Source organism: Squalius cephalus, assembly GCF_949319135.1.
Source record: "Squalius cephalus genome assembly, chromosome: 8".
Lineage (NCBI taxonomy): Eukaryota > Metazoa > Chordata > Actinopteri > Cypriniformes > Leuciscidae > Squalius > Squalius cephalus.
In genome coordinates this window covers 46,626,243-46,650,741 of record NC_137129.1, presented here as the reverse complement: position 1 = coordinate 46,650,741, position 24,499 = coordinate 46,626,243, and the positions used below count along the sequence as shown (strand labels likewise).

At 41.1% G+C, this 24,499-nt stretch overlaps 1 protein-coding gene across 1 annotated transcript in view; it reads left to right on the top strand.

The window, feature by feature from the left end:
• The window catches only part of LOC307163825 (venom phosphodiesterase CdcPDE), a 48,038-nt gene extending 31,076 nt beyond the window's left edge, over positions 1-16,962 (top strand). Inside the window, exons 23-25 of the mRNA XM_079880058.1 lie at positions 7,160-7,292; positions 8,137-8,293; positions 16,001-16,962. Of these exons, the coding sequence (XP_079736184.1) occupies positions 7,160-7,292; positions 8,137-8,293; positions 16,001-16,174 (464 nt within the window). The 3' untranslated portion in view covers positions 16,175-16,962. The remainder of the gene's footprint in view (positions 1-7,159; positions 7,293-8,136; positions 8,294-16,000) is intronic.
• Positions 16,963-24,499: the final 7,537 nt, after the last annotated feature.

Below are 24,499 nucleotides of genomic sequence, written 5' to 3'. Positions count from 1 at the left end.
GTGTGCAGTGAGTGTGTGCAGTGAGTGTGTGCACAGTGAGTGTGTGCGCAGTGAGTGTGTGTGCAGTGAGTGTTTCTGCAGTGAGTTTCTGCAGTGAGTGTGTGTACAGTGAGTGTGTGCAGTGAGTGTGTGTGCAGTGAGTGTGTGTGCAGTGAGTGTGTGTGCAGTGAGTGTGTGCAGTGAGTGTGTGTGCAGTGAGTGTTTCTGCAGTGAGTTTCTGCAGTGAGTGTGTGTGCAGTGAGTGTGTGTGCAGTGAGTGTGTGGAGTGTGTGCAGTGAGTGTGTGCAGTGAGTGTGTGCAGTGAGTGTGTGCAGTGAGTGTGTGCAGTGAGTGTGTGCAGTGAGTGTGTGCAGTGAGTGTTTCTGCAGTGAGTGTTTCTGCAGTGAGTGTGTGCAGTGAGTGTGTGCAGTGAGTGTGTGCAGTGAGTGTGTGCAGTGAGTGTGTGTGCAGTGAGTGTGTGTGCAGTGAGTGTGTGTGCAGTGAGTGTGTGTGCAGTGAGTGTGTGTGCAGTGAGTGTGTGTACAGTGAGTGTGTGCGGTGAGTGTGTGTGCGGTGAGTGTGTGCGGTGAGAGTGTGTGCGGTGAGTGTGTGCGCGGTGAGTGTGTGCACGGTGAGTGTTTCTGCAGTGAGTGTGTGTGCGGTGAGTGTGTGCAGTGAGTGTGTGTGCAGTGAGTGTTTCTGCAGTGAGTTTCTGCAGTGAGTGTGTGTGCAGTGAGTGTGTGTGCAGTGAGTGTGTGCAGTGAGTGTGTGCAGTGAGTGTGTGCAGTGAGTGTGTGCAGTGAGTGTGTGCAGTGAGTGTGTGCAGTGAGTGTGTGCAGTGAGTGTGTGCAGTGAGTGTGTGCAGTGAGTGTGTGCAGTGAGTGTTTCTGCAGTGAGTGTTTCTGCAGTGAGTGTGTGCAGTGAGTGTGTGTACAGTGAGTGTTTCTGCAGTGAGTGTGTGCAGTGAGTGTGTGTACAGTGAGTTTCTGCAGTGAGTGTGTGTGCGGTGAGTGTTTCTGCAGTGAGTGTGTGTGCAGTGAGTGTTTCTGCAGTGAGTGTTTCTGCAGTGAGTGTGTGCAGTGAGTGTGTGCAGTGAGTGTGTGCAGTGAGTGTGTGCAGTGAGTGTGTGCAGTGAGTGTGTGCAGTGAGTGTGTGCAGTGAGTGTGTGCAGTGAGTGTTTCTGCAGTGAGTGTGTGCAGTGAGTGTGTGTACAGTGAGTGTTTCTGCAGTGAGTGTGTGCAGTGAGTGTGTGTACAGTGAGTTTCTGCGGTGAGTGTGTGTGCGGTGAGTGTTTCTGCAGTGAGTGTGTGTGCAGTGAGTGTTTCTGCAGTGAGTGTGTGTGCAGTGAGTGTGTGTGCAGTGAGTGTGTGTGCAGTGAGTGTGTGTGCAGTGAGTGTGTGCAGTGAGTGTGTGTGCGGTGAGTGTGTGTGCGGTGAGTGTGTGTGCGGTGAGTGTGTGTGCGGTGAGTGTGTGTGCAGTGAGTGTGTGTGCAGTGAGTGTTTCTGCAGTGTGTGTGTGTGCAGTGAGTGTTTCTGCAGTGAGTGTGTGTGCAGTGAGTGTGTGCAGTGAGTGTGTGCAGTGAGTGTGTGCAGTGAGTGTGTGCAGTGAGTGTGTGCAGTGAGTGTTTCTGCAGTGAGTGTTTCTGCAGTGAGTGTGTGCAGTGAGTGTGTGTACAGTGAGTGTGTGTGCGGTGAGTGTGTGTGCGGTGAGTGTGTGTGCGGTGAGTGTGTGTGCGGTGAGTGTGTGTGCGGTGAGTGTGTGTGCGGTGAGTGTGTGTGCAGTGAGTGTGTGTGCAGTGAGTGTTTCTGCAGTGTGTGTGTGTGCGGTGAGTGTGTGTGCGGTGAGTGTGTGTGCGGTGAGTGTGTGTGCGGTGAGTGTGTGTGCAGTGAGTGTGTGTGCAGTGAGTGTTTCTGCAGTGTGTGTGTGTGCAGTGAGTGTTTCTGCAGTGAGTGTGTGTGCAGTGAGTGTGTGCAGTGAGTGTGTGCAGTGAGTGTGTGCAGTGAGTGTGTGCAGTGAGTGTGTGCAGTGAGTGTTTCTGCAGTGAGTGTGTGTGCAGTGAGTGTGTGTGCAGTGAGTGTGTGTGCAGTGAGTGTGTGTACAGTGAGTGTGTGCGGTGAGTGTGTGTGCGGTGAGTGTGTGCGGTGAGAGTGTGCAGTGAGTGTTTCTGCAGTGAGTGTGTGTGCAGTGAGTGTGTGTGCGGTGAGTGTGTGTGCGGTGAGTGTGTGCGGTGAGAGTGTGTGCGGTGAGTGTGTGCGCGGTGAGTGTGTGCACGGTGAGTGTTTCTGCAGTGAGTGTGTGTGCGGTGAGTGTGTGCAGTGAGTGTGTGTGCAGTGAGTGTTTCTGCAGTGAGTTTCTGCAGTGAGTGTGTGTGCAGTGAGTGTGTGTGCAGTGAGTGTGTGCAGTGAGTGTGTGCAGTGAGTGTGTGCAGTGAGTGTGTGCAGTGAGTGTGTGCAGTGAGTGTGTGCAGTGAGTGTGTGCAGTGAGTGTGTGCAGTGAGTGTTTCTGCAGTGAGTGTTTCTGCAGTGAGTGTGTGCAGTGAGTGTGTGTACAGTGAGTGTTTCTGCAGTGAGTGTGTGCAGTGAGTGTGTGTACAGTGAGTTTCTGCAGTGAGTGTGTGTGCGGTGAGTGTTTCTGCAGTGAGTGTGTGTGCAGTGAGTGTTTCTGCAGTGAGTGTTTCTGCAGTGAGTGTTTCTGCAGTGAGTGTTTCTGCAGTGAGTGTGTGCAGTGAGTGTGTGCAGTGAGTGTGTGCAGTGAGTGTGTGCAGTGAGTGTGTGCAGTGAGTGTGTGCAGTGAGTGTTTCTGCAGTGAGTGTGTGCAGTGAGTGTGTGTACAGTGAGTGTTTCTGCAGTGAGTGTGTGCAGTGAGTGTGTGTACAGTGAGTTTCTGCGGTGAGTGTGTGTGCGGTGAGTGTTTCTGCAGTGAGTGTGTGTGCAGTGAGTGTTTCTGCAGTGAGTGTGTGTGCAGTGAGTGTGTGTGCAGTGAGTGTGTGTGCAGTGAGTGTGTGTGCAGTGAGTGTGTGCAGTGAGTGTGTGTGCGGTGAGTGTGTGTGCGGTGAGTGTGTGTGCGGTGAGTGTGTGTGCGGTGAGTGTGTGCGGTGAGTGTGTGCAGTGAGTGTGTGCAGTGAGTGTGTGCAGTGAGTGTTTCTGCAGTGAGTGTGTGCAGTGAGTGTGTGTACAGTGAGTGTTTCTGCAGTGAGTGTGTGCAGTGAGTGTGTGTACAGTGAGTTTCTGCGGTGAGTGTGTGTGCAGTGAGTGTTTCTGCAGTGAGTGTGTGTGCAGTGAGTGTGTGTGCAGTGAGTGTGTGTGCAGTGAGTGTGTGTGCAGTGAGTGTGTGCAGTGAGTGTGTGTGCGGTGAGTGTGTGTGCGGTGAGTGTGTGTGCGGTGAGTGTGTGTGCGGTGAGTGTGTGTGCAGTGAGTGTGTGTGCAGTGAGTGTTTCTGCAGTGTGTGTGTGTGCAGTGAGTGTTTCTGCAGTGAGTGTGTGTGCAGTGAGTGTGTGCAGTGAGTGTGTGCAGTGAGTGTGTGCAGTGAGTGTGTGCAGTGAGTGTTTCTGCAGTGAGTGTTTCTGCAGTGAGTGTGTGCAGTGAGTGTGTGTACGGTGAGTGTGTGTGCGGTGAGTGTGTGTGCGGTGAGTGTGTGTGCGGTGAGTGTGTGTGCGGTGAGTGTGTGTGCAGTGAGTGTGTGTGCAGTGAGTGTTTCTGCAGTGTGTGTGTGTGCGGTGAGTGTGTGTGCGGTGAGTGTGTGTGCGGTGAGTGTGTGTGCGGTGAGTGTGTGTGCAGTGAGTGTGTGTGCAGTGAGTGTTTCTGCAGTGTGTGTGTGTGCAGTGAGTGTTTCTGCAGTGAGTGTGTGTGCAGTGAGTGTGTGCAGTGAGTGTGTGCAGTGAGTGTGTGCAGTGAGTGTGTGCAGTGAGTGTGTGCAGTGAGTGTTTCTGCAGTGAGTGTGTGTGCAGTGAGTGTGTGTGCAGTGAGTGTGTGTGCAGTGAGTGTGTGTACAGTGAGTGTGTGCGGTGAGTGTGTGTGCGGTGAGTGTGTGCGGTGAGAGTGTGCAGTGAGTGTTTCTGCAGTGAGTGTGTGTGCAGTGAGTGTGTGTGCGGTGAGTGTGTGTGCGGTGAGTGTGTGCGGTGAGTGTGTGTGCGGTGAGTGTGTGCGGTGAGAGTGTGTGCGGTGAGTGTGTGCGCGGTGAGTGTGTGCACGGTGAGTGTTTCTGCAGTGAGTGTGTGTGCGGTGAGTGTGTGCAGTGAGTGTGTGTGCAGTGAGTGTTTCTGCAGTGAGTTTCTGCAGTGAGTGTGTGTGCAGTGAGTGTGTGTGCAGTGAGTGTGTGCAGTGAGTGTGTGCAGTGAGTGTGTGCAGTGAGTGTGTGCAGTGAGTGTGTGCAGTGAGTGTGTGCAGTGAGTGTGTGCAGTGAGTGTGTGCAGTGAGTGTGTGCAGTGAGTGTGTGCAGTGAGTGTGTGCAGTGAGTGTGTGCAGTGAGTGTTTCTGCAGTGAGTGTTTCTGCAGTGAGTGTGTGCAGTGAGTGTGTGTACAGTGAGTGTTTCTGCAGTGAGTGTGTGCAGTGAGTGTGTGTACAGTGAGTTTCTGCAGTGAGTGTGTGTGCGGTGAGTGTTTCTGCAGTGAGTGTGTGTGCAGTGAGTGTTTCTGCAGTGAGTGTTTCTGCAGTGAGTGTGTGCAGTGAGTGTGTGCAGTGAGTGTGTGCAGTGAGTGTGTGCAGTGAGTGTGTGCAGTGAGTGTGTGCAGTGAGTGTGTGCAGTGAGTGTGTGCAGTGAGTGTGTGTACAGTGAGTGTTTCTGCAGTGAGTGTGTGCAGTGAGTGTGTGTACAGTGAGTTTCTGCGGTGAGTGTGTGTGCGGTGAGTGTTTCTGCAGTGAGTGTGTGTGCAGTGAGTGTTTCTGCAGTGAGTGTGTGTGCAGTGAGTGTGTGTGCAGTGAGTGTGTGTGCAGTGAGTGTGTGTGCAGTGAGTGTGTGCGGTGAGTGTGTGTGCGGTGAGTGTGTGTGCGGTGAGTGTGTGTGCGGTGAGTGTGTGTGCGGTGAGTGTGTGTGCGGTGAGTGTGTGTGCGGTGAGTGTGTGTGCGGTGAGTGTGTGTGCGGTGAGTGTGTGTGCAGTGAGTGTTTCTGCAGTGTGTGTGTGTGCAGTGAGTGTTTCTGCAGTGAGTGTGTGTGCAGTGTTGTGTGTGCAGTGAGTGTGTGTGTGCAGTGAGTGTGTGCAGTGAGTGTGTGCAGTGAGTGTGTGCAGTGAGTGTGTGCAGTGAGTGTGTGTGCAGTGAGTGTGTGTGCGGTGAGTGTTTCTGCAGTGAGTGTGTGTACGGTGAGTGTGTGTGCAGTGAGTGTGTGTGCAGTGAGTGTGTGCGCAGTGAGTGTGTGCGCGGTGAGTGTGTGCGGTGAGTGTGTGCGGTGAGTGTGTGCGGTGAGTGTGTGTGCAGTGAGTGTGTGCAGTGAGTGTGTGTGCGGTGAGCGTGTGTGCGGTGAGCGTGTGTGCGGTGAGCGTGTGTGCGGTGAGCGTGTGTGCGGTGAGCGTGTGTGCGGTGAGCGTGTGTGCGGTGAGCGTGTGTGTGGTGAGTGTGTGTGCAGTGAGAGTGTGTGCGCAGTGAGAGTGTGTGCAGTGAGAGTGTGTGCAGTGAGAGTGTGTGCAGTGAGTGTGTGCAGTGAGAGTGTGTGCAGTGAGAGTGTGTGCGCAGTGAGAGTGTGTGCAGTGAGAGTGTGTGCAGTGAGTGTGTGCAGTGAGCGTGTGTGCAGTGAGCGTGTGTGCAGTGAGTGTTTCTGCAGTGAGTGTGTGTGCATTGAGCGTGTGTGCAGTGAGCGTGTGTGCAGTGAGCGTGTGTGCAGTGAGTTTCTGCTGTGAGTGTGTGCAGTGAGTGTGTGTGCATTGAGCGTGTGTGCAGTGAGTGTGTGTGCAGTGAGTGTGTGTGCAGTGAGTTTCTGCTGTGAGTGTGTGCAGTGAGTGTGTGTGCAGTGAGTGTGTGTGCAGTGAGTGTGTGTGCAGTGAGTGTGTGTGTGCAGTGAGTGTGTGTGCAGTGAGTGTGTGTGCAGTGAGTGTGTGTGCAGTGAGTGTTTCTGCAGTGAGTGTGTGCAGTGAGTGTGTTTCTGCAGTGAGCGTGTGTGTGCAGTGAGTGTGTGTGCAGTGAGTGTGTGTGCAGTGAGTGTGTGTGCAGTGAGTGTGTGTGCAGTGAGTGTGTGTGCAGTGAGTGTGTGTGCAGTGAGTTTCTGCTGTGAGTGTGTGCAGTGAGTGTGTGTGCAGTGAGTGTGTGTGCAGTGAGTGTTTCTGCAGTGAGAGTGTGTGCAGTGAGAGTGTGTGCAGTGAGAGTGTGTGCAGTGAGAGTGTGTGCAGTGAGAGTGTGTGCAGTGAGTGAGTGTGTGCAGTGAGTGTGTGCAGTGAGTGTATGTGCAGTGAGTGTGTGCAGTGAGTGTGTGTGCAGTGAGTTTCTGCTGTGAGTGTGTGCAGTGAGTGTTTCTGCAGTGAGCGTGTGTGCAGTGAGCGTGTGTGCAGTGAGTTTCTGCTGTGAGTGTGTGCAGTGAGAGTGTGTGCAGTGAGAGTGTGTGCAGTGAGAGTGTGTGCAGTGAGAGTGTGTGCAGTGAGAGTGTGTGCAGTGAGAGTGTGTGCAGTGAGCGTGTGTGCAGTGAGTGCTTGTGTGCAGTGTGTGCAGTGAGTGAGTGTACGGTGAGTGTGTGTGCAGTGAGTTTCTGCAGTGAGTGTGTGTGCAGTGAGTGAGTGTGTGCAGTGAGTGTATGTGCAGTGAGTTTGTGCAGTGAGTGTATGTGTATCTGATGGCTTGTTGTGTGTCTCTGCAGTGTGTGTGTGTTTATCCGATGGCTTGTTGTGTGTCTCTACAGTGAGTGTGTGTATCTGATGGCTTGTTGAGTGTCTCTACAGTGAGTGTGTGTATCTGATGGCTTGTTGTGTGTCTCTGCAGTGAGTGTGTGTATCTGATGGCTTGTTGAGTGTCTCTGCAGTGAGTGTGTGTATCTGATGGCTTGTTGTGTGTCTCTGCAGTGAGTGTGTGTATCTGATGGCTTGTTGAGTGTCTCTGCAGTGAGTGTGTGTATCTGATGGCTTGTTGAGTGTCTCTGCAGTGAGTGTGTGTATCTGATGGCTTGTTGAGTGTCTCTGCAGTGAGTGTGTGTATCTGATGGCTTGTTGAGTGTCTCTGCAGTGAGTGTGTGTATCCGATGGCTTGTTGTGTGTTTCTCCAGGACTCTGGCAGTATTTCCAGGAGGTTCTGCTGCTCAAATACGCGTCTCAGTATAACGGTATTAACGTTGTCACTGGCCCGGCGTACGACTACAACTATGACGGACGCTTCGACTCTCCAGATCAGATCTTGGAGTAAGTGTGATCAATTCCTGTAACTTGTTCCCTCATGTTTAAAGCTGACATATTATGCCCCTTTTCACAAGATGTAATATAAATCTATGGTGTCCCCAGAATGTGTCTGTGAAATTTCAGCAAAAAAAACCCCAGATCATTTATTATAGCTTGTCAAATTTGCACCTTTTTGGGTGTGAGCCAAAACATGCCATTTTTGTGTGCGTCCCTTTAAATGCAAATGAGCTTTAGCTCCGCCTCCGTTCAGAAGAGTAGCTCCGCCACTCATCCAGAATCCCAGAATCACCAGTAGCGAGTGCAGCCTTACGGAGAGACTCAGGAAGAGCTTCTGAATGTTAGTGGAGACATTTCTGTAGTTGTTGTGGAGTTACACTGATCATCTCATCATCATGTTTAACTCCTCCACAAGTGTCCACAGTTCCTGAGGTCTTTATAAGACAGCGGTGACATGTTCTGGTCACTAGTGTTCAGTGCTCGTCTGTGCTCAACCACAGAACAGCTTCAGGCTCTGCTGGATCTTCATCAGTGCGTTAGAACTGGTCTCTGTTGGCGCGTGTGGAACCAAATGTCGGCTGGTGTGTGTAAACCTGCAGATTAAGGGCCGGTAATATTATAATAAGATCCTCTTCATACGTCAGAAGGAGAGCGAAATCTGATCGGATTATTTTATAACACGCTTGCAGAGAAAGACTCACCAGAACACAGTTACTGGGTTTCACTTCACGTTTTCTGTGTTGGTAGAAGCACACGATTACAGCACTTACACACGGGAAAAGCCAGATTTTCATGATATGTGCCCTTTAAAGATCTGATTCCTCACGCGTCTCACAGTGCTTGTGTTCAGGTCTGTTGCAGGTTCGTCTGTTCCTCTTCCCACTCATTATTTCGCGGTGCTGACGAGCTGCCGGAACGAGACGCAGGCGGTGGGAGAATGTTCCGGGGAACTTCAGAGCGTTTCTTTCCTTCTGCCGCACAGAGATGAGAACACAGAGAGCTGTGCTGTAAGTGACACACACACACACACACACACTTCCTACTGATACTCTCACTTCCTGTTTCACAAGCTCATCCTCACACACTGGATGTGGAACGAGACACTTGACTTTGAGCGTAATTGAATCCATCATTCTGTTCGGGTCTCCTCAGTGAATCAGGGTGAATCGGAACTACAGTCGGAATGATTCAGTTTGTTCTTTTAGTGTTTCTCAGGCGTTCTCTGGTGTCACGCCGTGACATATTAGTATATATGAACACACTTTAAATGTTCTTGGTTTCAGATTAATAATATTATTCTGATCAGTTTTTATTTTTTCATACATTTTTTTTTATTCATTAAGTAGAAATTTTGTAATACATTTTTATAAATTAATGATTTATTTTATTTAATTTGTCAATGCCATTAAGCTCTAAAACTAACCACTTCTCTGTTTTATTTATGCATAATAATTTAAATTATATAAATTATACAATTCAATCGATATTTATTTATTCATTCTTATTTTTATTTATTTAAAAATGTTTCATTAATAATTACAATTTTCAGCGACATTAAACTGTAAGACTAACAACTTCACTGTTGTATTCATGCATATTAATTGAAATGATATAAATTATACAATTCATTGATATTTTTATTTCTTTTTTATTTATTAATTAATTCATAGTTTTCAGTGACATTAAGCCGGTTTTATTTATGCATATTAATTTTAAATGATAAAAATGATACAATTAAAACTAGAGATGCACCGATCGGCATCGGGCCGCTACTGAGTTTATGTACTCGCACTCGTAAAAATGCTCCGATACAACAACTGATACCAGGCAGCGTGTGTACACTTGTGTCCAGACAGAGAAACACAGACAACAGAGAGTATAATGGGGATAAAAAAGAAGGCTGTCTATGAGGTAAATGTATCTTATTAGTGGAATATTAAATGATATATAGTAACACATAGCTGTGCTGCGCTAGCTGATCAGAGATAAACGCGCAGTGGATTGAGCGCGCGAGCTGGTCGAGCATATCTCTTTTTCACTGACGTCAATGGAAAGTTTGTAGTTCAGTCGGATGTCAATGGCAAAGAAAGTAAAACGAGACATTATGTAGTTTATTATTATTAACGTTAACTGACGAGAGAGAGAGAGCACTTCTGTTGAATGCTCTTGATTGCTGATCGTTCACTCAGCACGTGTTATTTGGATTAAAACTAAATCGTATATGTAAGTAAAACATGAACTGTTACCTGATTTATAATAATAATAATAATAATAATAATGCATTTTATTTAAGGCGCCTTTCAAACCACTCAAGGTCACCATACAACAAGCAGAAAATAACAGTAAATAACAATGGCAATAAAAAACTGCAATAAAAAAGTACTGGACAAAGTAATCATGGAAGATAACCAGTTCTGAATAAATGAGTTTTAAGTTTGACTTTAACCTGTTAAGCTGCAACCCCACTTTTGAAAAATCCCCAGAAATGGCATACCCAAACTGAAACAGATACAGTTCATGAACCCTTTGTACTAAAAGCACAAGTATGATCTCATTTGAAAGCTGACACCTGGCAGTTTATTGTAAATGTAGAATTAATTAATGTCATAATGACAAAAATTGTTATAAATAGCTTCAAAGTTTTGTAAAGTTATTAGAAATTAATTTTTATGAAACATCCTCATGAAAATAAAATAGAAGTTGGCACTGGAGCAATCTAGAAATGCACTACAGCTAAAGCCACATGTCTAAACATTTTATGTTTAAAATCTGAAGATAATAAGTCCAAAACTCTGTATTTAGTTAAATGTTTTTCAAGACCATGTCAATGACTTTATTTTGATTTGACACTAAAATGCTTCTGATGTTTATTGTCAACTTCTAACCATCTATGCAGTCTTTTGTCTCTATTGTTTTGTGGTGCAGACGAGCCCCATTCAGTCTCAGTCTCCCCCTGCACACATTCACACCTCTCCAGCCTGGTTATGGCTCGAAATATGCATTTCTTTTGTCTGCATTATAGTTACTAACGACTGGCTATTCACAGGCTATTCATAGGGTTTCAGTCCCTAATTTCTTTTCTCAAAGTTCACCTCACATTTTATCCTGTATCAAATGCATTTCTTGAATAAAGAAACAGTTCAGTAAGCATTCAAAAAATTATAAAAGTATAACTGCTAGTGGCAGGTGTACCTAGGGCTAGCTAGCATGTTAGCTTAGCACACCATCAATACACGACAATTTATGAGATTAAAACCATGTTTGTGCTCCAAACTTACTTTTATAACGCAAGTGAGTATTTTAAATAATCTTCTGTGATCTAATTTGGCTTCAGATAAAAAAACCAGACAGAAAATATACTATTGTATGGTATTCTGCACAATGACAGTCTATATAGATTAGCATTACATTATAAGTATAATCTATTATTATGGAAATACCTGGCATGGCTTGAAAAACACAGGTAACTCAAATATCATTGCAATCATGTTTATTATCTTCAAAACATCTAACTGCATGTAACAGCGCGATCTCTGTAGCTTTGTGTGTATCAGTGACGTCCTGGAATGTCACATGATCATGGCTCTTCTTCATGTTCCATATATGGACTATTATTGTGCATAATAGCGCCCTCAGGCTATTGGTATGAATTTATAACACAGTATCAGAGTACCAAACGCTCATAAAGATTACATCGACGCATTTGGGTATAAATTCAATAAATATTATTCCTGTCTATAGAAATATGATGTGCATCTATGAGAATCTATCAATATTTCTCCAAATCTGCACATTTTTGAGCTAAAGCCCTGAAGGACGTTGTTTTGTGTATCGCTGTCATGACGACAGCACGGAGTTTTTTATGAATGAAAGCGGCTGACGCGCATAATTCATATTAAAGGTATCGACTCATTTTTTCATTTCATAACTCCTGACACAAATTAAGAAATAACTGTCACTATGAGTTTCTCAGAATACAATAGTGGTCAAATACTGAAACTTGAGTATTATATCTTTTTAATTATGTATAGTTTGTCAAGGTATAACATTAAATCTGATAGTAATTTTGAATTAAATAAATAAAAAACGCTTCAGTGCGCGGGCGCACTGGCAACGGTTAACAGGTTAAATTGAGCTAACGAGTCTGAATTACGGATGTTGACTGGGAGAGAATTCCAAAGACGAGGAGAAACACGGCTAAAGAATGGAATCAGGGTTTGTGGACATGTAAAGCTGTGTATCATCGGCGCAACAGTGAAATTTAATACAGAATTTTGAAAAGATATTGCCGAGTGGGAGAAGGTAAATTAGGAACAATAGGGGGCCTAGGACAGAGCCTTGGCGGACACCACAGCTGACAGAAGAAGGTTGGGAATGACATTTTTTTAGTTGTACAAACTGTGTGCGGTTTGAAGGTATGAAGTAAACCAGGCATAAGGAATACCAGTGATACCAACATCAGATAAACGGTTCAAGAGAATACTGCACTCAAGTCAAGTAGAACAAGAATAGATAACAACCTGCCATCAGCAGCCATTAACAGATCTTTCATTACTCTCACTAGTGCAGTTTCCGGAATTCCGTGCAGGACGGTAATTATCTAAATTATTAGAGTCTGCGCCAAGTTTCTTAAGAACAGGGGTAATGGCAGCTATTTTAAGAGATGTTGGAACAATGTTGGAACAGTGCCAGAGCTAAGAGAAGTGTGAGTAATACGAGTTATGAGAGAAGATAGAGAGGGAAAACAGGCCTTTACCACAGGAGTTGGTATAGGATCAAGTAAACATGTGGAAGAATTAGATTTATAAATTAACTGAGAAATTTCTTCTTCGGATGGCAAGTTGAAAGAAGAAAGGAAGGAGAGGGGAAAATTAATTGAGACACTGTGTGGCGAACTACAGTAAGGGTAGCCAAAGAGGCCAGTTGTTGGTGGATGGTAGTTATTTTGTCATTGAAGAAAGACATACATTTATCACATTGAGTGTGCGGGAAGTGTGTCAGGAGGTTTCAGAATACGATTTACAGTTGATTACAGTGCTTTAGTATTACCATCTCCAGACTCAATTAAATGTGAATAGAAAACATTTTTGGCAGCATAAAGAGCATCTTTGCAAAGATGAACATGTTCACTATACAGCTCTCTGTTTAGCACTGGCGAAGCTCAGGAGTGAACCAGGGTGCAGAATAAGTGAAGGATACAGAGTTTTAAGAGGTGCAAGAGTGTCAAGGAGCTGCTGTAGTTCAGTTATAACAGGAGTCCAAATTGTCTGGAGAAGTGAGATGGTCACTGAGTGGAAGATCAGTGATTGCGGCAGTCAGAACTGAAGGGTCGATCTGTTTTATATTCCGAAATGTCATCAAGCGTTGTTGTTTGGATTTAGAGAGTGTAACGTTAGCATAAAAAAAAAAAAAAGCAATTTATGATCAGATATGGGTATTGCTAATTTTTTACATGTTAATAATGTTAATGTTAATATTTAGCCTCTGAAGGGCAGAACTAAATTAATTGATGATGTTTTAAACAAAATAAGAACAATTTACACCAATTTACACGCCCTGGCTCTCAATGGATGTTTCCTTCTTGAGCATCACTGAATGTTGGCAGCGTTTGTAATAGTTGTGTCTGAGTCCCAGTGTGAAAAGATGGATCTCAAAATCATACAATCACTGCTAGTATGGAGTCGAAGAATGTGCAGGAGCTGGAGGGTTTTACTGAAGACCATCGGGCAGTTTAAGTGTTCGGGACAAACAAGGGACTCATGAACAACCATTACAAAAAAAACTAACAAAAAAACAGTTGTGGATCATTCAGGTAATGAATCGGGTAATAATTCAGGTTTAAAAAAAATCCAGTTAATATGTAGTTTGTCTTGTATTTTGTGTTTTGTATTTTGTCTTGTGGACTAGGCTATATTTAAACGTAATGTGAAAAAACTTTTTCAAGGCAGCTAAAAAAAAAAAAAACTTTTTTTTTTTTTATCCTTATTATTAAAAAATAAATAAAAAGAACATTTTGGAGGTTCTGCAAAGTGTATGTAAACTTATGACTAAAGTATAAATGTAACAAATATCATAACATTATTAGAGGCCAAAATGTTGCTATGGTTATCACGTTCTCATGTTGCTATGGTTACTATGTCAAATCATCGCAATTTCATGACTCACAGGACTATAATTTAGAGGGTTCACTCCCACATATAATGTGGTTACCACTCCTTAAACACTGTGACCGTAACCACTGGTCCTCTAGAGGCATGAAAAACAAAACTATTATTTATATTAGCGCTCCCTTTAAGCCATCACTCACTGACCGCGTTCTGCACTCTCACTGAAACTCTCGTCATAAACACTGACGTTGTCCGCTGGGGCGCAACTACCCAGTGTCAGAGGGGTATGCAGCAACAATTTTGGCACCCCCCCAAAAAAAACAGAAATAAATATCTGTGCCATGTTTCCTAATGAGTGAGGAGCGAGTGATAGTTAACAGAAGAAATAAGTACAAAATTGTCATTTGTTAATAAAATTGAACTATACTTCACAGTGATGAATCCACTGATGAGTGCACCTCTGTCCCTCTAGGGGGGTTCGGGGGCAGGCTCCCCCTGTAAGAAAATTTTGTGCTTTTTAATGTTGAATTCATCAATCTGGTGCACTTCGAGAGTTCAAAATGAAAAGCTCCAACCCATATTCAGTGTGCAGATTAAACAAAGAAAAATTCAAACCTTTTTTAGTAACAGTGTCTGTCTACATTAAACTACTACATAATAATAGTTATAATATTAATCCCATGATAGTAATAGCCATATATTGTAAAACAAAAAATAAAGGAAACTTTCATAATTAGTTTTGTACTAATTTCTATACTTCACATTAAAGATGTGATTGGGCCAGCCCAGTGTCAATCAAGAAAAGACCAATGGGCTGCTGATCTACGTGTTTAATGAAAAATGTCACAAAAACCTAAAGCTGACTTTTATTTTTTTTTGACCAATGCATTACAACGGCACTAACCCAGCGCTGCCAATTAAGCAAAACAAAACAAAACGAATGGTCCACCGATGTACGAGTTTTATGGGCCGTTAAGACAAAGACAAAAAAAAAAATAGCCTATTAGATATATCGGCCCAAAAAGCACGTCGGCCCACCGGGAATCTCCTAGCCTACATGGACGTCACACTTTAAATCCTACCTGTTGCCTTTGACCATCCACTTATTTAGCTGCTGGCGCATCAATTGACATGCCATCTCCTTTTCCCTCTTTCTTTTTCTATTTTTAGTCCCGACAGCTTTTTTGCTTAATCCATCTTTTTCGACTCGCTCAGCGCTCACGGCGTCCCCGCCCGCTCACGATATTATCCCCCCCTCTCTATGTCAAAATTCTATGATGGAATTATGAATATCCTACTCTAGCCTGTTAGTCCTCTAAAAAGTTATATAACATTGAGGAAATGCAGAAATTATTTAGAAACGCTCAACAGCAGTTACGTATAGATTTAAAAAAATTAAAAAAATACCATCGCTTTGGCGCCCCCTGGTGCTGCGCCCCTATGCGCCGCATATAGCGCATACCCACTTTTTGCGCCACTGGTTGTCCGCACTGCACAGTGAATCTCTTATTTATACGCGTCTACACTTTGTTGTTTATGAGGGGATTTGCGAAAGGATCAAGCTTGCGCTGATTCTGAACATACATTTAGAGCAAGTTCTCTACATGGAGACTCTAAAACGCCTCTGATTGGCCACTGCGTTCATGCGTGCAATATACATGTCTGTGATTGGCTACAATGCTCAACGCTGAAACAACACAATGTAAGTAGTTTCGTTTCGTTTTTGAATTATATTGTGTCCTCCAGTGCCCGGACTCGACTGTACTCGGCACATTTAATGTCCGAGTCCGTGTCAAGTCCGAGTGCAAATTCACCCGAGTGCGTGACAAGTCCGAGTTCATCAAAATTAGACTCGAGTCCGAGTTCGAGTTCCCCACCTCTACTAATAAACCCGCTGCTGTGTTTTAATGTTAATCAAACGAAGGATTAATAAATTACTCACTGCTCTTGACTAAATAGGCTACCCTTTGTAACTTTACAAAAAAATCCATCTATATTTCATTTATTCAGTAATGAATATGCAGTGTTTTTTCCCCACATTTGATTGATTACTGTAGTTTTTGTTGTTGTATCATAATTGGAATAAAGAAGTATTTCACTGGTGTCTAAACATCTGTTCCACTGAGCCGATCCTCAGCGCTGAGCTGGAGCTGATCTACTGTTGATGAAAGATCAAATCTGAGAGAGCGATAGAATGAAGAGTGACAGTAACAGAAGCTCATGCGATGCATTTTAGACTTACTTAAGCATCAAAATAACTGAAGGAAATATTTATTTGATGAACAAATGAAGCCAACTAATATGATTTATATTCTTTGATTAATGCTCAGTCATGCTTTTCTGTGAAGCTGCACTGAAGTATGACTGAACACTTAGTGAATCATGTGAAGTTGACACAGGTGCGTCCCATGATGCTCATCCAACTAAACAAAGAGCTTTTGTCATTGTTTTGGTTCCAGCTTCTGTGCCTTGTTACTGGCATGAATACGTGATGTTGCTATAATCTCGTTTCCCACCGACAGAAACAATGAAGGAAACACAATGAAGCATTACGTGATGTGACACGAGAACTGAGTCATGAGAGATACTGTGACTGTCTGTGTGCAGGATGACCAGCCGGAGTCCCAGTGGGCGGAGCCTCTCCTGTGGATGCACCAATCACGTGTGAGGGATGTGGAGTGGGTCACGGGATTGGACTTTTTCCAGGACAGCAATCGTCCAATTGCTGAGCTCCTCCGCCTTAAGACCCGCCCCACTGCCGCTATCCATCCCAAAGATTGAGTCGCTGAGCGCCACTGATTCCTGCTCGTGATTATATTTAATTATAAGTACCTCTTATCGTTAATGTATTTATTGAATGTATTATATTTCTCAGTCAGAGCGTCTGTGCTGTAAAGGGAAAAATAGATTTCATTCCCGTTCCTGCTCTTGTTGGCTTATGATTTGTTAATTACTTCACGTCACACGCTGCAAAAAAAACAATAAATGCTTAATGAGTATTTCTGTCTTGTTTTCCAGTTAAATTAGATACAAATCTTTAAATTCACTTGAGAAGCAACTTTCTGCAATAACAATAGGGGAGTCATAGAGGACAATAACATCTGTTTTTAGATGTTATTCTGTTATAACATGTTTTTATCTGTTGTAAAAGCCCCCTATGGACAGGTGTTGAAAATTAGCACATGTGCTATAACACTTTAAACAATGCACCTGGTTCGTCCAATGTCATTGCTATGTCCATATTAAATAAATATTAAATAAAAAAAATAACAAAATCTAATACAGCAAGTGTCCTGTTCAGCGGCTGAGGTGTGGGAAGAGCTTCACCGTCGAGTCGTGGAAAAGCTCTCAGTCAGCGGAGAACAGTCCAGCAACCCTCCGCCGCTCTCAGTGGAGACGTGCCGTCTGACGCAGTGCTCAGTCTCAAAGCTCCACAGTATTCAACTATTAAATATTTCAAGGATCTTTAGACACTTCAAACTTCAAGTGAAAAAACGAATTGGAAACATTTTCTGAAGTCATTTTTGCAGTGAGTTTCTGTGCGTCACAAAATGCATTAAAATGACTAGAAAACATCTTTGTGTCGCGTATTTGTTTTGGCTTCTGGCAAACCAGTGTGTGTTACTGGATGAGATCAGATGTGCCGGGAATATCACAGTGAACGAGTGATTATTCCGGTCAGGATGATGATGGATCCCGGCGCCAGACCGTCCCGAAGACATGTAGACTCTGGCCTGTGTGTGTGTGTATGAGTGTGTGTATGAGTGTGTGAGTTTGTGTGTGTTTGTGTGTGTGTGTGTGTTGTGTGTGTGTGTGTGTGTGTGTGTGTGTGTGTGTGTGTGTGTGTGTGTGTGTGTGTGTGTGTGTGTGTGTGTGTGTGTGTGTGTGTGTGTGTGTGTGTGTGTCAAGTCAAGCATATTTGTATAGCGCTTTTCACAATACAGATTGTATCAAAGCAGCTTCACAGTATTAAATTAAAATAATACAACAAGGTTTGTTTTTAGTGGAATTTATTGATTGATAAAATTAAATTAAATATCCCCAAAATATCCCCAACTGAGCAAGCCAAAGGCAACAGTGGCAAGGAACCGAAAAACTCCATCAGGTGACCTAATGGAGAAAAAAAAAACCTTGGGAGAACCCAGGCTCAGTCGGGGGCCAGTTCTCCTCTGGCGTTTATGAACTAGAGACCAGATTTAACTGTAAGATTAAAATTTTAGATGAGGATGAGTGTGTGTGTGTGTGTGTGTGTGTGTGTGCGTGTGTGTGTGTGTGTGTGTGTGTGTGTGTGTGTGTGTGTGAGTGTGTGTCACAGGAAACGGTCAGGGTTGCTGTGTGTTTGTTTTCATTCATCAAAGAAGAGCTTGTTTTAGTTCCTGTGAAGTCGTCGAACTCTTTCTCAAAAGACGAACTTCCAGGGAAGATCCAGAAGCCCGAGGCTTTCAGTGTGTTTCTGCCCGTATAAACAATCACAGCTCATGAGGAACTCTGCAGGAGCTCGTCTGACCCTCGTCTGAACACAGTCCCTCATTAAACCTGTCAGCGGTTTCTGAAGAAGCTGCCGTCTGGGGGATTGTACATGTCGACCTCAAGCCCTGACAAATACAGATGAGACATCACAACACCACTAATAACCAACAACAATGACAAAACCATAACAGAGGTTTTATTTAGAGTAAGTGCTTCATTCATGCATGCTGGGAACTCACACACCCTAACGTTTCAGCAGTATTACTAATAATGATGTTCTTCCTCTGGATTTCTTTCGTTTTCACGTACAAATATCGGAACATTCTTAAATCAAGATTCATTTACGTGATCAAAATGCTTAAAACAAAAACAAATCAGTGGGGTCAGAAAAATAAACTTATTTTCAATGCAAAACAACATTACTTTTCCATATGAAAATGTTATGTTCAGACGACTGACTGGCTTGGGACAAACGGATTATTTTGGTCTAACATGGGGTTTTATGTAGATTTAAGTCATTCGCATTTTTCTAGTATTTCTACGTTTACAGGGTCACAATACCCAGAGTTCTGTCAAGGTTCTCAAAGTTATGAACAAACGTTCTTCCAGTAACATTAATAGAACGTTTGTTCAGAGTATCTGATCATTGATGATGTTCTCAATAAATCAGCACAAAAGCAGTATTTATCCATCGCTCATGGAACATTTTTTCTAAAACGTTTTAGTTTGATGTTCGTCTAACACTTGTTAAATGTTGCTATATGTTTCAGAACTTTCAGAGAACATTCAAAAGTAACGGTCCATAATGTTGGAAGAATTATACCGTGGAGTGTTTCTGGACATTTTAAACGTTCAGGGAACATTCAGAAATAATGTTTTCATAACTTAATGGGAACATTAGCAAAGCATTCTTAGAAATAAAATGTGTCAGCCTATGTCACTGGTTATATTTAAAGCATGGAAGATGATGTTTTGAAAGTCATCAAACTCAAGATATCTTCTCATACAACATGAGGGCAACTGATGACACACTGATGATTTGTGGGTCATATCAGCTCTGTTTCCCATCTATAATAGAAGGAACTGCAGGAACACCAGAGGAGATTCCTACAGAACAGTGACCCGTACAGGACCTGAAGGAAGCCCGGCTGAACAGGTTCAGATTGTCAGGGAGAGACACGGATTCAGTTGCAGGTAACAACAGTTTATTTTGCTCTCAAAAGATCCCAGGAAAAAAAACAGGAACACAGAAAGGAAAAGGCAGTCCAAAATAAATGTCCTCTGGGCCAGGAGAGCACTTTACAAAAGAAACCAATTAAAGCGTCATCCGACGCAATGTCCAAGTCACACTGAGTTCCCTGCAGAAGATGATGAGCTCACAGAGAAGGTCTGGGGTGGTTCATCCAAATCCCAACAGAAGATAACACCTGGGCGGCCAGGCAGTCTAGGAAACCAGGCCTGGCAGGATGAGAGGGAGACAGTGGAAGCAGGACAAAAACCAAAACATAACACAAAAACCACACTTGGAGTCTGAAGAAGCACAGCAAGACACAAGACAAGGAAGAGTTGGTCACAGGAGAAGCCTTACTCACAACAACAGTCTGACAAAGGACTTCTTTTAGGTTTTATGGCAGTTGGCATCCAAAAAATTGTTGCATTACCGCCACCTACTGAATTAAATAGTTTCCCCAGTGCAGTATATTTACAGTGACCACCCTAAAGTTCACTGCCCGTTCTGTATGTCATACTCAATTGTCTGAGATGGTATAAATTCTTTCCTCAGCGTATTATCTAGTTCTTCTCCTGATATATCCACAATGTCCAAAAATCTTCTCGCCGCATCCAACACCATCTTGATCCTCTCTGACTTCCCTTTAATTTCCACAGCACAATTGACCACCATAGCAATAAATCCTAGAAATCGCTTCTTGTCCATGCCAATAACATTATTCTGATCATCTCCCTTCTTTCCCCGTCTCCTGTTCTGTTTGCACTACTACTCGTTCCATTTTCTTAGTAGCTTCTGCATATGTTAGCCCTTCTTCTGCTCTGATTTTACTCACTTTTACCTGTTTGATTTTTTCAGGACATTGTGTTGACCCCGCATGGTGATTTCCCAAACAGTGAATGCATTTTACATGTTCCTCTTCACACTCCCATCCTACACAAGTATTTTTCCCACATCTCCCACATCTCCTGACTCTTCTACACACTGCAGCCACATGTCCATACTCCTGACAGCAAAAACACCTTAACGGAGCTCTTTCATAAGCCCTCACCCTGTAGCATATATAATCTAAAAATATCCTCTCTGGCAAATCTCCCACAAAAGTCAGACATACAGAGGTACTTTCTTCCCTTTCTCCTTGACGGAATCTTGTCAGTCTTCTGGCCTCACAAACTCCTTCAACAGCCCGAAACTCCTCGTCTTCCACTGACAATGGTACGCCACTTACTACTCCTTTCTTTTTGTATTCTGTCCCGAGTGGGAAGCATTTCACAACTCTGTGCTCTGTATACAACTTAATCCTTAGAGCTTGTTCTTTCTGACGTCTTGACACGCATTCAATAATAACCATCCCACTCCTTGTTATTTTAATGGACCGAACATCTCCTAGTTTTTTTCCAACGAATTTTCCAACCTCATGCGAGTCCTTAAAGATCCCGTCACTTTTTGTTACTGCTATCATTCCAACTTGATATCTCTCAACAGTTCTTCTTGTCTGGCTTCCGTCACTTGAAACACTGTTCTTTTTCCTTTTCCTGTTCTCATTTCCTCTTGAATCTTCTTCATTTCCCTCGCTTACGTCTGACTCCATTTTCCGCCTTCCCCGCTGCTCCTGACAAAGGACTGAACACAAACTGATCTAAAATAGGGGGAGATAATGAGGGATAATTGATAACAGGTGTGAAGAGAACAAGGATAACGAGTGGGAGGGAAGATGCACAAAAATGACAGCTGAGCACATGGCAAGCAGTCAAAACAAGCACATGTGCTCAAAAGACAACAATACACACAGGGAAAAGACAAAAACACTGCAGATCAGACCGAAGTCATGACACAGATACTCTCACTGGTTCCCTTTATTTTACCCAGGGGAAAAGACTCATTGAGATTAAAATCTCTGTCTTACACAGAGTTTGCATATACAATTATACATCAAAGTTACAAAATACAATACAATCCAAAAAGAAACAAACATAAAAAATGCAACCGGTTGAAAAACATTAACACAACATTCATTTACCCTGAAGATTACTTATTATTTTAAACTGACCACAAGACCAGACCATAGATTTGTATATCAGCAAAAAAGCCTAAATAGATTTATATATCAGCAAAAAAAGCCTAAATAGATTTATATATCAGCAAAAAAAAAACCTAAATAGATTTATATATCAGCAAAAAAGCCTAAATAGATTTATATATCAGCAAAAAAAGCCTAGATAGATTTATATATCAGCAAAACAAGCCTAAATAGATTTATATATCAGCAAGAAAAGCCTAAATAAATGTATATATCAGCAAAAAAAGCCTAAATAGATTTATATATCAGCAAAAAAAAAAAGCCTAAATAGATTTATATATCAGCAAAAAAGCCTAAAAAGATTTATATATCAGCAAAAAAAGCCTAAATAGTTTTATATATCAGCAAAAAAATCATATATCAGCAAAAAAAGCCTAAATAGATTTATATATCAGCAAAAAAGCCTAAATAGATTTATATATCAGCAAAAAAAGCCTAAATAGATTTATATATCAGCAAAAAAAAAAACTAAATAGTTTTATATATCAGCAAAAAACCCTAAATAGTTTTATATATCAGCAAAAAAAAGCCTAAATAGTTTTATATATCAGCAAAAAACCCATATATCAGCAAAAAAAGAACTAAATAGTTTTATATATCAGCAAAAAAACTAAATAGTTTTATATATCAGCAAAAAAAGCCTAAATAGTTTTATATATCAGTAAAAAAAAAACATATATCAGCAAAAAAAATCTAAATAGTTTTATATATCAGCAAAAAAACTAAATAGTTTTATATATCAGCAATAAAAAAAAGCCTAAATAGATTTATATATCAGCAAAAAAAACTAAATAGATTTATATATCTGCAAAAAAAAACTAAATAGTTTTATATATCAGCAAAAAAAACTAAATAGTTTTACATATCAGCAAAAAAGCCTAAATAGTTTTACATATCAGCAAAAAAAGCCTAAATAGATTTATATATCAGCAAAAAAAAAAACTAAATAGTTTTATATATCAGCAAAAAACCCTAAATAGATTTATATATCAGCAAAAAACCCTAAATAGATTTATATATCAGCAAAAAAAGCCTAAATAGATTTATATATCAGCAAAAAAAACCTAAATAGATTTATATATCAGCAAAAAAAAACTAAATAGTTTTATATATCAGCAAAAAACCCTAAATAGATTTATATATCAGCAAAAAATAAATAAATAAATAGATTTATATATCAGCAAAGAAAAAAAACTAAATAGTTTTATATATCAGCAAAAAAAAACTAAATAGTTTTACATATCAGCAAAAAAAAGCCTAAATAGATTTATATATCAGCAAAAAAACTAAATAGTTTTACATATCAGCAAAAAAGCCTAAATAGATTTATATATCAGCAAAAAAAGCCTAAATAGTTTTATATATCAGCAAAAAACCCTAAATAGATTTATATATCAGCAAAAAAATCCTAAATAGATTTATATATCAGCAAAAAACCCTAAATAGATTTATATATCAGCAAAAAAAAAACTAAATAGATTTATATATCTGCAAAAAAAAAACGAAATAGTTTTATATATCAGCAAAAAAACTAAATAGTTTTACATATCAGCAAAAAAGCCTAAATAGTTTTACATATCAGCAAAAAAAGCCTAAATAGATTTATATATCAGCAAAAAAAAAACCTAAATAGTTTTATATATCAGCAAAAAACCCTAAATAGATTTATATATCAGCAAAAAACCCTAAATAGATTTATATATCAGCAAAAAAAGCCTAAATAGATTTATATATCAGCAAAAAACCCTAAATAGATTTATATATCAGCAAAAAAAAACTAAATAGTTTTATATATCAGCAAAAAACCCTAAATAGATTTATATATCAGCAAAAAATAAATAAATAAATAGATTTATATATCAGCAAAGAAAAAAAACTAAATAGTTTTATATATCAGCAAAAAAAAGCCTAAATAGATTTATATATCAGCAAAAAAAACTAAATAGTTTTACATATCAGCAAAAAAGCCTAAATAGATTTATATATCAGCAAAAAAAGCCTAAATAGTTTTATATATCTGCAAAAAACCCTAAATAGATTTATATATCAGCAAAAAAATCCTAAATAGATTTATATATCAGCAAAAAACCCTAAATAGATTTATATATCAGCAAAAAAAAACTAAATAGTTTTATATATCAGCAAAAAAACCTAAATAGATTTATATATCAGCAAAAAAAAAAAACTAAATAGATTTATATATCAGCAAAGAAACAAAAACTAAATAGTTTTATATATCAGCAAAAAAAGCCTAAATAGACTTATATATCAGCAAAAAACCCTCAATAGTTTTATATATCAGCAAAAAAAAACTAAATAGTTTTATATATCAGCAAAAAACCCTAAATAGATTTATATATCAGCAAAAAAACCTAAATAGTTTTATATATCAGCAAATACCAGTGGTCAAGGTCAAGGTCACTTTTATTTACTGTATAGCACCTTAAAACAACATTACTGCTGACCAAGGTGCTTCACAAAAACACATTAAAAAATAACAGTCATACAAAAAGACTACATAGACACAATTATGAAAAGGCCTGAGAAAAAAGATACGTTTTCAGAGATGACTTAAATGCATATAAGGAAGAAGATAACCTAACAAACTGAGGTAACGAATTCCACAGCTTAGGACCAAATACGGAGAAGGCTCTGTCACCTTCAGATTTCAAGCGAGACAGTGGAATGGTTAATAATGTGTCAGAGGATAATCTAAGAGATCTTCGGGGAGAGTATGGACAAATAAGGTCTGAGATATAAACTGGAGCCAGACCATGCAAGGCTTTAAATACAAAAGTTAAAACCTTGTACTCAATTCTGTATTTGACCGGTAGCCAATGTAAATGTGATAAAATAGGGGTGATATGCTCACGTTTTTTCTTCCCCAGTGTGATCTATGTATAGATCACAATGGTGTGTTGAAAATGTACAGTCAGTTATAAATCTCAGAGCACCATAATACAAAGAGGAGAAGAGAGGCAAGAAGATAATAACAATAATAATAATAATAAACTTTATTTTATAAAGTGCCTTTAAAAGCAGCTTCTCAAAGTGCTGTACACAATATAAAAATACAGTTAATAAAGGTAAAAATGAAAATGAAAAAGAGAAAGAGAAAAAAAAATAATGATAAACATCAACAAACAAATGCAAGATAAGAGGGAGAGTGCTGATACACTACACCCCAATATTCAAGAACTGGTAAACATTTCATTTCAATTTTTTTTTATCATTTAAGACCAACACAAAACCTGTTTTGGATGATATCAAAAGCAGATCGTGAAAGCGCCGCTGATTGCTGCTTAGAGGAAGCTGAACAGTAAATTAT